Genomic DNA, 16,305 nt, shown 5'->3' on the forward strand with positions numbered 1-16,305 from the left:
AAGTCCGCTCATTTCGAGCGCGTCTCCAGGTAGGCGGGGCCCGCGAAGGAGACGTTGCTGGCCCCGCCGCCTGGTATGGACTTAAAGGGGAACGCCAACGCCGAAAAAAATCGGCGTGGGGGTTCCCCCCAAGTCCACAACAGACCCTTGTCCGAGCACGCTACCCGGCCGGCCAGGAAAGGGGGGGCGAGCGAGCGCCCCCCCCCTCCGGAGCCGTACCAGGCCGCGTGCCCTCAACATGGGGGGTGCCTTGGGGAAGGGGGGGCCGCGCGGCCCCCCACCCCAAAGCACCTTGTCCCCATGTTGATGAGGACAAGGGCCTCTTCCCGACAACCCTGGCCGTTGGTTGTCGGGGTCTGCGGGCGGGGGGCTTATCGGAATCCGGGAGCCCCCTTTAATAAGGGGGCCCCCGGATACCGGCCCCCCACCCTATGTGAATGAGTATGGGGTACAATGTACCCCTACCCATTCACCTGTAAAATAAAAGTACAAAAAAAACAACACACGAGATAAAATACTTTATTGCACAGCTCCGGGGGTCTTCCGTCTTCGGGGGTCTTCTCGCCGGACTCCTCCGCTATCTTCTTGTAGCTCTTTTACTAGCGGAGGAGCCCGGCATTCTTCTTCGTCGCCGCGGCCTCTTCTTCCGACTTCGGGGGTCTTGTCCCCCTCTTCGGTTCTTCTGCTGGGCCACCCCAAGACACCCCCATGTTGAGGGCACGTGGCCTGGTACGGCTCAGGAGGGGGGGGGCTCGCTCGCCCCCCCTTTCCTGGCCGGCCGGGTAGCATGCTCGGACAAGGGTCTGTTGTGGACTTGGGGGGGACCCCCAGGCCGATTTTTTTTCGGCGTTGGGGTTCCCCTTTAAGTCCATACCAGGCAGCGGGGCCAGCGACGTCTCCTTCGCGGGCCCCGCCTACCTGGAGACCCGCTCGAAATGAGCGGACTTTTCTCCGGGCGGGAAAAGTCCGCTCATTTCAAAAGTAGGGCGGACTGGCATACACACGGCCGGATTCTCCGCCGAAATGCGAGTCCGCCGGGAAGATTGGAGTGGAACACGGCATTCTAAGTCCGCCGTACTTTCGGGTCAAAAAAGTATGCCAGAGGCTACACACGGGGGGATTGTTTGGCGGACTTGAGTTTGCCGGACTTTTCCACCAGATTGTTTGATCGTGTGCGCGCGGCATTAGGTGGAGTATTTTTCTAAATCTAACATTAGGGTTTTCTACATTTGAGGTAATGTGAAAATCAGTCAGATAGACTGTTTATCCCCTTTTAAGGAATTTCACGCTATACTACTACAAATGACAAGCTGTATAGGCATTCTGTTATCCATGTACTGGCTGTGGACCATACAAATGTTTAATGTTAACTTTTTTGCCCTCAGATGTGCAGAATTGTTGCTTGCTTACAATGCTGACATAAATTATGCTGATGGAGGAAAATCCCCTTTATACCTGGCTTGTACAAATGGACATTTTGAATTAGTTAAACTCTTGCTGGACTCTGGAGCTGATCGAAGTACTGCAGCCAATGTGAGTATACCTTAAGCTAATTACAAATGAAAAAGGGCTCCCTACTGCAAAGGTTTTTGTTGTGCTTATAGGTCTGCATAATAGAGGTACAAAGAGGGCATATTGTTTGACATTCCAGGGCTAAAGCTGACCATAAACTAGTAGATTTTCCAACAAATATTTGTAAAAATATTTGTACAAACATGCATAGAAAAATTGTTCAAAACAGGATTTTCATAATTTAATTTACAAAACATGTCTGCAACTTTGAAGATTTTTTTTTTATTGTGAAGCAAACAACAAATTGGACAATATAACAGAAAAAGTCAATGTGCATAACTATTCACCCCCCTAAAGTCAATACTTTGTAGAGCCACCTTTTGCGGCTATCACAGCTCCAAGTCACTTTGGATAAATCTCTATGAGCTTGCCACATCTTACCACTGGGATTTTTGCCCATTCACCCTTGCAAAACTCCTTCAAGTTGGATGGTTCACGCTTGTGAACAGCAATCTTTAAGTCTGACCACAGATTTTCTATTGGATTGAGGTCTGACCTTTGGCTAAGCCATTACAACACATTTACATGTTTCCCCTTAAACCACTCAAGTGTTGCTTTAGCAGTGTGTTTTGGGTTATTGTCCTGCTGGAAGGTGAACCTCCGTAAAACTCAAATCGCACACAGAGTGGTACAGGTTTTGCTCAAGAATATCCCTGTATTTAGCACCATCCATCTTTCCCTCAACTCTTAACTAGTTTCCCAGTCCCGACTGTTGAAAAACATCCCCACAGCATAATGCTGCCACCACCATGTTTCATTGTGGGGATGGTGTTCTTTGGGTGATATGATGTGTTGGATTTGCACCAGACATACCGTTTTCTTTGATGGACAAAAAGTTCAATTTTAGTCTCATCAGACCAGAGCACCTTCCTCCATAATTGTTTGGAGTCTCCCACATGCCTTTTCGCAAACTCAAAATGTGGCATTTTGTTTTTTTCTGAAAGTAATGGCTTTCTTCTGGTCACTCTGCCATAAAGCCCAACTCTATGGAGCGTACGTCTCTGCTGTGGAACTCTGCAGCTCCTCCAGGGTTACTTTAGGTCTCTGTGCTGCCTCTCTGATTAATGCCCTCCTTGCCCGGTCCGTGAGTTTTGGTGTGCGGCCGTCTCTTGGCAGGTTTGCTGTTGTCCCATGTTCTTTCCATTTGGTTATGATAGATTTGATGGTGCTCCTAAGGATCATCAATGATTTTGATATTTTTTTATAACCTAACCCAGGCTTGTACTTGTTTTTTTTTTTATAACCTAACCCAGGCTTGTACTTGCTTAGGTGTTGCAGCCTCTGGGGCCTTTCAAAATGGTCTGTATATGCAATGACAGATCATGTGACACTTAGATTGCACAGGGGTGGACATCATTTCACTAATTATGTAACTTCTAAAGGTAATTGGTTGCACCAGAGCTTTTTATAAGCTTCATAACAAAGGGGGTGAATACATACGCACATGCCAATTATCATTTTTTTATTTTTGAAAAATAGTTTTATGTATACATTTTTCTAATTTTACTTCACCAACTTAGACTATTGTGTTCTGATCCATCACATATAATTCTGATTAAAAAAACATTGAAACATTGAACTAAAGGCTGTAATGTAACAAAATAGGTAAAAAAGCCCCCGGGGGGGGGGGGGGGGTGAATACTTTTGCAAGGCACTGTAAATGATATCCTTATTTTTCTAAAATAATCCATATACATCCACTACTCAATGGCCCTGTGATCTGCTTTTCATTAAATAGTTTCTTATTCTGTTTCTCTGCCTCCTTTGTAATGTCCTCATGTCCTCTGCAAGCTCCTGAGCCTCTCCTTTTATCCCCTCACTTCAGTTTGTTCAAAACGAACAGTACATGTTAGTTGCAGCTATGTGCAATTCTCTGTGCACACTACACACCCCACAGTCCCTAGCCCATCTCTGGAGTGAAAAGGTAAGGGGTGGCTATGCTTCTACTTATAGTGGGATCATGGAGAGCAAATGTAGCCACCCTCTAACAGGAAGCTGGACCAAAGCAGCAAAAATAAAATATTTGGAGACTTGGAGGAGGTACTTTTCTGATGTAAGAGTAAATACTTGAATATAATATACTGTATGTATATATTTTTAACCAAAGTTTGGTGTCACTTTAACATATACATTTGGAGTAAATGGACTTTCCTAAACAAAACCACATACATTTTAAAAAAATAGTCAGTTTGAGAAAAAAATTCCATTCTGCTTCCTTGAATTTGCACAGCACTACAGTCAAAAATGAACATAGGAATTGTGCCCACTAAGGATAGGAAAATCCAATAAACATTCCCGAAACAAAACATTTCAAAGAAATTCTACCAGTGTGTCGTCAACTTTAGTCTTGTTTTACAGTAGTGAAAGGATTTAGATATTTATGATTTTATATTTGCCTTATTCTGATCATTATGTTGATAAATGTAAATGATTGGGGATTAGATAAAGGACCAATGTATCTTTTTCAAGCTGCTGAATTGTGCAGGCTTCTCTCCTGTACTTCAATTATAATTCAAGATAGAGCCTGCCTCTTTTCCGGGCTGGGGGACATCATCAAGCTGTTTCCTCCCCTTCCACACTGCCACTGGCTGCCACTTTCGTTCATAGGATTTCAATCATAGAGGTTCAGCATCACATGTGGCTGTTACCAAGGGTCTGCATGCAATTGCTGCCTTTTTACGAACACCCCATTTTCCAGACGAAAATCCACACAGGAAAGCATTTTGATATTTACATAATTCCTCCAACAGCCAGTCAATTGCTTACAATATGACTTACGGATTTTAGGAGAGGTACTGAGGCAGAGCTCCGTGATGTTTTCAGAAAGCTATGTACAGAACCCTGTCAGCCCCTCACACCATCCATGATCCATTGCAAAGAAAATCACAAAGGTTTAAAGCCAACACTTTTTGCCATGGTGTCCCATTGCTTAATTTCCTGTCCTGCAGACAGAACTCAGATGATATTGTTCTAATATTAGGGGTGTCCCCTCTTAGACAGTTGTCATGGGTACAGGTTTCCTCTTTAAAATATTTCTATTCTGGTAGCAACTTAAAATATTGGATTTACCCTGACTGTCATTCCTGGTGTCAGGACAAGAGGATCTCCTTAACAGGGACTTAACAGCAGGGGGAGCCATAAAAACCAGACAGTGATTCTAACTGGAGTATGGTGCAATCTCCTGGTGCAATCCACCATCCAGCATGCTCTGAGAGGGCATCACTGAGGAGACCTAGTGTCCATGAGCATGTGTTTTTGGGGGGATAGCCACTTTGTCTAACGTAGTAGAGTGTTGGCTGGGAGAGGGAACTCTCACTCAACCTAATTGAGATAAATATCCTCATTTGTTAGCTCACCTGAAGAAGTGAACTTTGTTTCAGGAAACAGTTCCATAAGATCATCTATAAGCACATCAAGGGATTGTTACACATATGGGCTATAATACAAGTCTGGGTGACTCCAACTGGAATTATGGGAGTAAATGAATATGTTATACATGCTTTTTGTAAAGGGAAAGACTCAGCTAGTATTGGCAGTGGTAAGCCATGCACAAGACAGGGATACCCAGGAACAGTGCAAGCAGGTTTGTCCTGCTTTTTTATTCAACAAGGAAGCAAATTCAGTAGGACTTTGTACAGCAGGTCCATAGCTTAAAAAAACAATACATCTGCTCATCCGAGGCACAAGCTAAAGTCAGGTCGGTTCTGACTGACAGGATGCCCCCTAATCATGGGTTCCTCAAAACAAACAGGCAGTATTTGAATGTTTTTTAGAGTTCTGTCAGCAGTTGGCCTTTTCACTGTACAGCAGGCTCTCACAGCAGATGGAGGAAGAGAGAAAAAGCCCTGAGGAGGTCATCTCGTATATATAAAGGCCTGTAGACTGCTGAAACTATTAAAGAGGTCTGTTGCTTCAATGTTGCTAATGCAGTGCAAGCATGTGTGTGCTTAATGACAGGTACAATAGGAGCAAAGCAAGAAAGAGGAGCACTAATTCATGCTCCTATTGTGGCTGTCATTAGGCACACACATGCATGCTCTGCAGTAGCAAAATTGAAACAATACAGCTCAGAAGCAACTCAGAGCTGGCAATATAGAGTTTTATTATTATACATGTCATTTCTTTCTTTTAAATTTATTTTTGCACAAATAATTTGTGTGTGAGTGCTGTAAGAATTATTTATAGTGTTTGGTTTGTGCTTCATATGGGGGATTTATGCTGTCTCCTAGCTGGCTGCCCCACAGATTTTTTAAACCCCATGGTATGGGTCCTGGTGCACTAAGCTCACAGAAATTGTTTTTTTTTAAACAAAATAATGTATGTGTTTCATATACATTCTTTGTCTCTTAGAGGAAGGTACTTTTGATACCAATAAAGTTCTAATAAATGTAAAAATATTTATTTGGAACTAAAAGGATGAATGTGGGCATGTTGCGAATATGAGATACAGTAGCTAGTGGGATAGACATAACGTTTGAAAATGGATAAACTCTAGTTTGCAAATAAAGTCATTCCCTTTGTTGTGTAATGTTTGAATCGATAATATTCAGACTGAGAGAACTGAAATACATTCAAATTGCATGTGAAAGTTTGATGAAATAGAGATATATTGAATTTTGCACGCACAACTAAGTAGTACCAGTTCCTCATTGTTGCTATTAATGTCTGCTAATTTGAAGTTGTCCTTTGTGATATATTAAGTGCTTTATGTTTTAAAAGAATGGCTGGACACCAGTTCATGCTGCTGCAGATTCTGGAAACAGCGACTGTCTGAAACTCCTTATGTATTATGCAAGTCACTTTGATACCAGTGAGGAGATTGATCTAAAGAACAATGACAGCTGTAACCTCAGACCTGTTATTTCTGCAACTCTTCTCAATAGTACAGACAGTGAGGGATGGACGGCCGCTCATATAGCTGCATCAAGAGGATTCAAGGTAGTTTTTAAAGATTTTCTGCGTTAACAGGAGTGTATGCTAACAGGAACTATTTGGAAGATGTTGCATATACAGATTCTGATAAGGATTGATCATTTATGTTGCCTTTGTTTAAATAATAAGCATTAAGTCAGTTTGCTTTTATGTGTTTATGTATAGATATGTGCCTGAAGGATGATTACAGATGAGGTGATTTGACTACCTTGTTTCAATACATAAATGGTACATAGTGTAAATACAGTAAACTCTTAACTTTAAGGTTACCACAAAAGACACAAGATTACTCTGTGTCTGTAGCTCCACCCTTGGCAGAAGCCCAATTTATGGGTGTTCCTATAGAGGCCTACAGCACAGCACTGAAACCACCTCTCCCTCATTCTGCAACTTTGTCATCTAATCTTCCAGCTTTTTTGTTCCTTCTGCTCTACTCCTTTCCCTTGTACCCCAGGGGAAAGACTGAGGCCAGAACCACCTGCTAGCTGCCAGTTATTCTAAGAAGAGAGAATGGCATAGTAGCTGGTGCCCTCATTTCCTTTGTGCCTGTCCATCAGTTCTCATTATAGATTAATCTTCTTGTTGGCAGCGTGGTAAGACAGTGATGGGTTAACGGGGCTCACTGTCAACCATGCTGGCTCAACAACCACTACATAGGCCTGAATGGGATCAAGCGCTTTATGCCCTGGGCCCCCTTGGGGATTGAACCCTCTTTCTAACTTTTGGTGATACCTCTTCTTTCTTAGCTTCCCGCCCTTAATCCATCTTAACTTTTCCTAGCACCAGTCAGCGCAGACCCTGACCAAGTGAACAGTGTAATGTCATCCTGGTTGCTTGATATTGTTTACCAGCAAGCATTACAAACATTTGTTTAAAAAGAAACAATAGAGCTATTAAAGTAAAACGTTTGTTTTTTCACGTTTTTGTCAGTTTGTCAATGGACAATAAAACAAAAGACTTTATTAAACTGTGTTGAAAATAATTTCCTTAAAAACAGTGTAGTATAAAATTACTGTAGATAAGGAAACTACAGTGTATCCAGTGAATAATGCCTGGTTATCCAGGCATCTATGACCCCCAGTAATTTAATGTTTAAAGGACTCAATATGCATTAATAATTAGTGAAGCCATCACTTTTCTGCAATCTCAGAGGACCACTGCTAGCTGTGCCTGACAGGTGTTGATGCTGCTGCAATCAATCCTCTGATTGATCACATATCTGTCAGAGTAAATCTTCCCAACATTTGAATCATAAGTGGCATTTGCACATATGTATAGTACTTGTCTTAAAGGTCTGCTAAATGGCAGGAAAAATTATTTGTAAATTTTTCAAGATGGTAGTTGGGTGGATTTGTATTGTCATCTTAAGCCTGATCAGAAAGCAGCGGAGTTAATGTATGAGTAAGTTAACAAAAACAAGTACTTGCTTCACAAGTAATTACTATAATAATGACTTCCTGTGTGCTGGTATCCAGGGTTCAGTTTCCTTTGTTCTCACTGATGACACCTCTATAGTTTTCTCTCAGTAGGGAAGTTAAAATAAGTCTCATCTGTGGTAATAGCTAATACCTCCAAAGTGCAGTGATCCATTCTTAAAGGCTTTTCATGCTTTTGTTAAATGCAGATGGGCTGGCCTCAGCAATAATGGCCCATATGAAATGTTTGTGTAGCTCTCATTTGTATTTGCATATAAAAGATGGCAAGCAGAGTACCACTAATCTAAAAACTGTATAGAAAGTATTGGTATGGAAGCTTTTCATTGATTGTTGCTGCTGTTTACACTTTCTATACCGTCACTCATCTATTGTTATTCATGGTAGATTAGACATTTATGTTTTCCCTTAAAATGCATTTAGATGCAGGTGTTTTGCCCTAGTAAGAAGTAAAGTTGGTAATTTGTTGAGATAATGATAGGTTGTGAAACATCTGAGGCTCCATGCTCAAAACTGCTTTGGGAGGACCCACTACATGTGTCTCTGTAACTTGAGGTGTAGCAGCAGCAGTTCTCTTATCTTATTATTTCCATTTGCGGTCATAACCTAGCTCCATATGGTCTGATGGTTGGAAGTACTCTTTATCTCCATAGAGAAGCCCTACATTTTGAATGATTTCTGATTGAATACCATGCTTGCATGGCCATGTGCAGGCGTCATGAAACTAATGATACAGTGGGCAGTTAGGGGTCTCACTGGATCTCCGGGGCTCATTGCCATCTTTGCCATGATTAATCTAATGAACAGGATATAATATGCTTCTAGTCTAAAAATATCTAAACCCAAAAACAGGAATATAATATATTACAGCATATCAGTTCTTAGAGGTAGTTGCTACAATAGTTGTTTTTTTGTTCTTTTCATGCCAACTACATTTTTTGCAAGTACAGAAAAATACCTGCTGATCATGAAAGAAAAGTATTGTCCTGTAACTGCTGTGCACTAAGCTGAAATTTCAAACAATGCTATTAGCCTTCCCATTTTTCTTCTTCAGACTGCAGAATACCTCTATTGTTTGTTATGCAAACAAGTTTAGGGAGAGGCATTTTAAGTCCAAACCAGGAGAGCAGAATGAATGACAATGCTCAACATTGCTCTTTCACAGATTCACAAATGGCATTTAGGTGCCATCCCATTGAGTTCTATAGGACCATGTGTTTTATTAAAGAACATCAAAGATGCAGCATGCAGGACTTTGTGATGCAATATCATGAAAACTTACGGTCTAATTGAAGTCAATGGGATTGCACCTAAAACTGTGTGTAAAACGCACATAGAATTGCACTGTGCCCAACCACAATTCACTGGCGTGAACCTGGCCTTACAAGCAGGATTTGGTGAAAACAAAGGAAACAAACCTCAATCATCACATCTAAGGACTGATAAGATGCAATATGGTACATTTTTGTTTTTGATTTTAGATACATTTTAATACATCCCGGCTCCCTTGTATGCAGTTGATGCTGAAATCTGCCTTGTTTATTCTGTCTGTGTGTGGTCATCCTGTATTTTAAGGAAACAATCCACTACCAGAAACTTTGACCATATAATGTTTATTGAGCTCTAAATGCAGGCTGTATCCTTTACATCATTTGTTAACAGGTGCCCTGGCATCACTGGTTATAATTTGTCTTTCGATATGTAGAAAAAAGTCATGAGAATGAACATTGACACGTAATATAAGTTGTTTCGCGGGTGGGAGAGATTTTTCATAAATTAAGAAAATGGTAGTTGGAAACTAGTAATTGTTTTGGGCATTCCATTGATTTCAAAGGAAAAGGTATCAGAGAGAAATGCATAGGTGTGAATCCAGTCTTAAGATACTTTATTTATTACTTGGGCTTGCAAGTGTATGAATAACAGAGGGGTTTTGCTTTCTGGCCAACAGCAGTATCCTAGAGCAGCTAGTTAGCACTGCTACATTTGCACAGTCTTAAAACATAATTCCAACTGTTTTTCTGAATTTCATTCTGTTTTTTTTTATGCTTCAAAGCATTGTTATTCTATTTCTTCCAAAGCGTAGAGCAGCAGAATGTTAAATTACAAGGTAATTTTTACTTTGTCTAATATCTAGCTTCCCTCTAACACTACCAAAACGAATTAAAAAAATAAAAATAACATCTGTGATTGTAGATTAACAAATAAAATTACTCCGGCAGTTTACCAACCTGACTTCACAAAGTTTTAATCCTGTAAACTCTTTATTGTATTTTTTTATTATTTTTTCTTTACATTTTATATTAAAAAGAAAAACATCATAGCTAGGTGTATAGGTTGGCATCCCCTTTGCTAGAGGGTTGTAAGTGTGCATCCATATGCAAGGTAAGGTCCAAAAAATGGACTCATCACTAAAACACCTTTTGATATGTAAAACTTATAGGGAGGCTCAAGTGACAGAACGGGCAGGAGGAAAGCTCAGCTTTTACTAGAATCGTGTTGATTTGTACTAATTAAACTGCCTGTATTTCTGGATCTTTGGATTGTTATGCTCCATTTTAACTATCTAGACGATCAAAAAGTTTACTTTGACTACTAAAAGCCTGTATTTCTCCTGTTTAAATATTTTATCTCAGTAACTGTTATATCATCCCCAACAAAATGCTTTTTTTCATAGAATCTCCATCATAAAATGTCACAATTCCCACAAGGGGTATAGAGATATTGATAACCTGGGCAATATTTATTTAAAATGTAACAGTTGGAGTCACAGGCTTTGGCATATCTTTGTTATGTGTGGACATGCTGATTAGGCTTTAATCTTCTGTTCTAACTAATCTGATCTCTCCAGAATTGCTTAGAAATCCTGTGTAGTCACTCTGGGTTGGAGCCAGAAAAGCAAGACAAGTGTAACAGGACAGTTCATGATGTAGCTACAGATGACTGCAAACAGCTCCTGGAGAATTTGAGTGAGTGAACTTTACTCTTTATTTGTCCTCTCAATCTGGTGGCTTGGCATTTAAGCTGTATAGATCTCACATAGTCGGAAAGTCTTACCACATAATCCTATTACTGTCTGAAGGAAAGATTATCATCACTTTATCTTCAGATGGAGACACACTAAATTTCAGAAGGCATTCAGGATCGAAAGCTGGTCATAAATGGCTCTAATTTTCATTGGGAATCTGCTGAAATTTGAGCTGTGGGTAACCCTGCTGGTGCCACCTGACTAAAGTATATTTTCCAAATCGACTTTTGCCTAAAGAAAATTGTCAACTGAACAAAGACTGCATCCAATCGATGCAGTCACTGTTTAGGTATTCAGCAGCCACTGGTCTCATTGAATATAAAACCCAGCAGGGTTGGCTACTTCATCCATGCTCATCTCCGTCCAAACTAGAGGAACCTTTGCATGCATGGTTAGTGTAAGTTTTTGTTATGCTTTCTAAAAGCAACAGTGAATTAATTGTATGTTTTTTTTAGGTGCAATGCATTTTTTTTGTCACACCGAATGGCAAAATATAGGTCAGTGCAACCAAAATACTCCAAGCAGGACTTTAACACATCACACTATAACACGATGCATTGGTGCGAATAGAATCAAATCATTGATAATAATATGTTCTCAAGCCTATGCATTTTGCCCACACTAGTAAATGTAATGCCGCGTACACACGGTCGAACTGTTTGACGTACTTAGTCCGTTGAAACACATTTCAGCGGACAATCCGCTCGTGTGTGGGCTTCAGCGGACTTTTTCAGCGTGCAGTCCAGAGTACTAAGATTTTCGGTTTTTCAAAAAATCTGTCCGTCGTACTTTGGTTTCAGCGGACAATACGGTCGTCAGTATGCTAGTTCGACGGACTAAGAATGGCGCATGCCCAGAAAGGATTTACACGGCGGAAGGGTGCTTTGCTGTGTCTTGGACTTCCTATTTCTAGTCCCGTCGTACGTGCTGTACACGTCATCGCGCAAGCTTTCGACGGACTGTTTGTGTATCCGTGTGTGGTCAAGTCCGTTCAGTGGAAAGTACGCCGGATTGTCCGTCGTATTGTATGATGGACTAAGTACGCCATACAATCCACTCGTGTGTACGCGGCATTACCCTCACAATGTATAGAAACTAGCGTCAATGCAATAGATATATTAATAATATCATTAATAATAATAATAATAATAATAATCATCATTAATAATAGAATATTAAACATACTGTAACTATTTATAATATTTAACGATTTTATCATTTTTGCTATAAAAAATATGTATCAAATCTCCTTCAATATATCTATTATTATTTATTTTTCTATTTATTACAATCTTACTTTTTGGAATTGACAGGAATTTCAGATCATTGAATGAACTGTCATTAGCTAGGATGAGAATTTTTTCACTAAATATGGGTGTAGTTAGGGTTTATATAGATTATGGGTGGTGGTTAATGTTTTTCCAATTTTTGGCTTAACATATTGAAAAATAGGATTTTTATATACAGCTTACCTGTAAAATCCTTTTCTTGAGAGTACATCACGGGACACAGGAGCTTCATTACATAGTGGGTTATATAGACACCTGCGGTGATTGGACACTGGCTAACCCCAATTAAGGAGAATTCCTCTCCTATATAACCCCTCCCATACGGGAGGCACCTCAGTTTTGTAGCAAAGCAATAAGAAACCACGTAAAACCCAAGAAGGGTGGAAGCTCTGTGTCCCATGATTTACTCTCAAGAAAAGGATTTTACAGGTAAGCTGTATATAAAAATCCTATTTTCTTGATCATACATCACGGGACACAGGAGCTTCATTACATAGTGGGATGTCCCAAAGCAATGCTCAGTTTGAGGGGAGGGAGACACAGATCAGAATTATAGACCGCCATGGACCAGAGGATCTAAACTGCAGCCTGCAGTACACTGCGCCCAAAGGCGGTATCCTCTTGCCCTCTGACATCCACCTGATAAAATCTGGTGAATGTGTGGACTGATGACCAAGTCGCAGCCCTACAGATCTGAGCCAGAGAGGCCTGGTGATGCACTGCCCAAGAAGCACTTACAGCCCTAGTTGAGTGCGCTTTCACTTGAAAAGGAGGACTCTTCCCCATTACACTATAGGCCTGAAGAATAACTTGTCTAATCCATCTTGAGAGAGTGAATTTTGATGCCGCTTGGCCCTTCTTAGGGCCTTCTGGCAAAATAAACAAACAATCAGTCTTTCTTATCTGAACAGTTGCCTGGAGATAGATACTGATTGCCCTTACCACATCTAGAGTGTGCAAAGACTCTTCTTCTGCGGACTGTGGATCTGTAAAAAAGGATGGTAGGATTACATCTTGATTCAAATGGAATCCTGAAACCACCTTAGGTAGAAAGGACCTATTAGGACACATCACTACTCGGTTCTTATGAATAATTATATACGGTTCCTTGCTCGAGAGAGCTGCCAGCTCTGACACTCTTCTAGCCGACGATATGGCTATCAAGAAAACGAATTTTTTAGTCAAAAGAACTAACGAAGCCTGATGCAATGGTTCAAATGGTTGTCCCTGCAATGCCAAGAGAACCAAATTTAGATCCCATGTGCATACCGGAAGTTTGACTGGCGGCCTTAACCGCATGGCCCCCTGGATGAAAGCCCGCACAAGAGAATGTGATGCAAGTGGCTTCTGGAAAAACACTGACAAGGCTGAAATCTGCACCTTGATAGTGCTTACGGCCAAATTTATTTCTAGGCCTGACTGGAGGAAAGCCAAGCTCCTGCTAACGACATTCTTTCTAGGATGCCATCCTCTGGGTTCAAGGAAACATATGCCTTCCAGATTTTGTAGTAAATAAGCCTGGAGGCCGGCTTTCTGGCATTGACCAGAGTAGAAAGGACTGGCTCCGAGAGTCCACAGTCTCTCAGAATGTGGGTCTCAGCAGCCAAACCGTTAAATTCAGACTGTGTAAAGCAGGATGGTAAATTGGACCCTGCGAGAGCAGATCTGACTGGAAAGGAAGGATCCAAGGCCTGCCTACTGCCAACTTCATGATCTCTGCATACCAAGGTCACCTGGGCCAAGCCGGGGGGCTACCAATAGAACCGACTTTGTTTCCCTCTTGACTCTTCCCAGGAACCATGACAGAAGCGGGTATGGTGGGAAGGCATAAATTAGATTGTACCGATCCCCGGGAATTGTCAGAGCATCTGACCCCTGAGCAAATACATCTCTTGTCCTTGACACAAACTTGTCCAGCTTCCTGTTGAATCTGGATGCAAACAGATCTACGTCTAGAGTACCCCATTTGTGACATATGGTCTGAAATATGTCGGTGTGTAGAGCCCATTCTCCTGGGCATAACTGTTGGCGGCTTAGAAAGTCTGCTTGTCAATTTTCCACTCCTGGAATGAAGATTGCAGAAAGGCATGGAACATGCCTCTCTGCCCAAGCAAGTATGCGATTCACCTCTCTTTGTGCAACCAGACTCCTGGTGCCACCCTGGTGATTGATATAAGCCACAACTGTGGCATTGTCGGACTGTATTCAAACAGGGAGACCCTGTAGTCTGTAGGACCAGTTCATGAGGGCCATATAAACTGCCCAAATTTATAGAATATTTATGGGCAGTAGTTTTTAGTTCACAGACCATTTCCCCTGCGTGCATACCTCTTCCAACACTGCTCCCCAGCCTGTCAGGCTGGCATCTGTAGTTACAATCTTCCATGTAAGGGGAAGAAAAGTTTTGCCTTTCAGCAGATTCTTGGTCTGTAACCACCAAACGAGACTCCTGCATGTCCCTGGGGATAGATACATAGGAAGGTCCAAGGCCTGGGGCTTCTTGTTCCAAGCCGCAAGGATGTATCTCTGCAAAGGCCTTGAGTGAAACTGGGCGAATGAAACGGGCTCGAAGGAGGCGACCATTTTCCCTAACAGTCTCATACACAGCCGAATGGGAGAAGTCCTTCTGCCCAGTATTAGGCGCACCAGAGCCCCTATAGCCATGGCCTTTGGCCTTGGTAAAAAACACCCTGCCCTGAGCGGTGTCGATGACCATGCCCAGATACTCCAACCTGGTAGCAGGCTGCAGGGACGATTTTTCTAGGTTTATAATCCAACCAAGGTGTTTTAGGTGTTCTAATGTTTTGATAACACTGTGGTTCAAGAGCGCTACTGTTCGCTCTATGAGTAGCAAATCGTCTAGATAAGCTATCATGGTTATACCCTGAGCTCTTAGGTTTGCCAAGAGAGGCTCTAGAATCTTTGTGAAGACTCGAGGAGCTGTAGCGAGACCGAAAGGCAGGGCCGCAAATTGAAAATGGCGCTGATCTACCGCGAACCTTAGATACTTTTGGTGTGCGGGAAATATTGGCACATGAAGATATGCATCCTTGATATCTATTGATGCCATAAACTCCCCTCCTTGCAGGGAAGAGACCCTGTATTGACTGCATTTGGAAAGACCGAATGTGCAAAAATTGGTTCAAATCCTTTAGATCCAGGATAGGTCTGACATCTCCATTTGGCTTTGGAACGGTTAAGAGATTTGAGTAAAAGCCTGAACCCTGCTCTTTTAGGTCCACTTCCACTATCACCCCCTGGGATAGTAAGCGATCTAAGGGCAGAAGTAGCGGTCTTTGCTTTACTGGATCCTTGGGGATCCTTGACCTTAGGAAGCGAGATGGTGGAATCTCCTGGAACTCTAGCTTGTAGCCCAGAGATATTGAGGAGGTTACCCACTTGTCCCGAATCTCTTACCGCCAGGCTTCTGCAAACTGCAGGAGCCTTCCCCCCGGCTCTGTTTGGCAGGCTTTCGCCCCCAAGTATTTTTCTGCCCCTGGGCGTGACCCTGGGCCTTTCCTCTAGAGGGAGGTTGGGAAGGCCGTCGCCACTGCTTAGAGCTTGATGCTCCGGGAGAAAGAGAATGCCTAAATGATGGACGTTTGTTCTTTTTGACTGGCAGAAGAGTAGATTTACCCCCTGTAATCTTTTGGACGAATTTATCCAATTCTTCCCCAAATAAGCATTCCCCTTTTAAACGGGAACCCAGTCAAATATCTTTTACACGACAGCTCAGCTGCCCAATTTTTGAGCCACAGGGCCCTTTGCATGTGTACCAACAGGAGAGACAAACGAGATGCTTGTTGGACAGAATCCAAAACCGCATCAATCATAAAACACAGAATTTGAGGAATTTCTGCATAATTCTCCACTTCCTCACTGGGAAGAAGGCCAAGCATCTGCTTAACCTGTTCCTTGAGGAACTGATACAACCCCACAGTTGCGACTGTAGGTTGCACTACAGCTCCAGCCATGGAAAAGGAGGCTTTCAATAACGTTTCCAGCTTCTTATCAGTTGGATCCTTAAATACCTGAGCATTATCCAAAGGACAGG

At 42.0% G+C, this 16,305-nt stretch overlaps 1 protein-coding gene across 2 annotated transcripts in view; it reads left to right on the plus strand.

Moving 5' to 3' along the window:
* CTTNBP2 (cortactin binding protein 2) overlaps positions 1-16,305 on the plus strand; it is a 149,321-nt gene that overhangs the window by 83,874 nt on the left and 49,142 nt on the right. Inside the window, exons 7-9 of one of the 2 annotated variants that reach the window (XM_077468478.1) lie at positions 1,386-1,533; positions 6,292-6,510; positions 10,786-10,903. In XM_077468478.1, coding sequence (XP_077324604.1) covers positions 1,386-1,533; positions 6,292-6,510; positions 10,786-10,903 — 485 coding nt within the window. The remainder of the gene's footprint in view (positions 1-1,385; positions 1,534-6,291; positions 6,511-10,785; positions 10,904-16,305) is intronic. The other variant, XM_077468479.1, reaches the window with a different exon arrangement.

Source organism: Lithobates pipiens, unplaced genomic scaffold (genome assembly GCF_037356315.1).
Source record: "Lithobates pipiens isolate NorthernLeopardFrog02 unplaced genomic scaffold, aLitPip1_a1.2 Scaffold_8, whole genome shotgun sequence".
NCBI classification, from domain to species: Eukaryota; Metazoa; Chordata; class Amphibia; order Anura; family Ranidae; genus Lithobates; species Lithobates pipiens.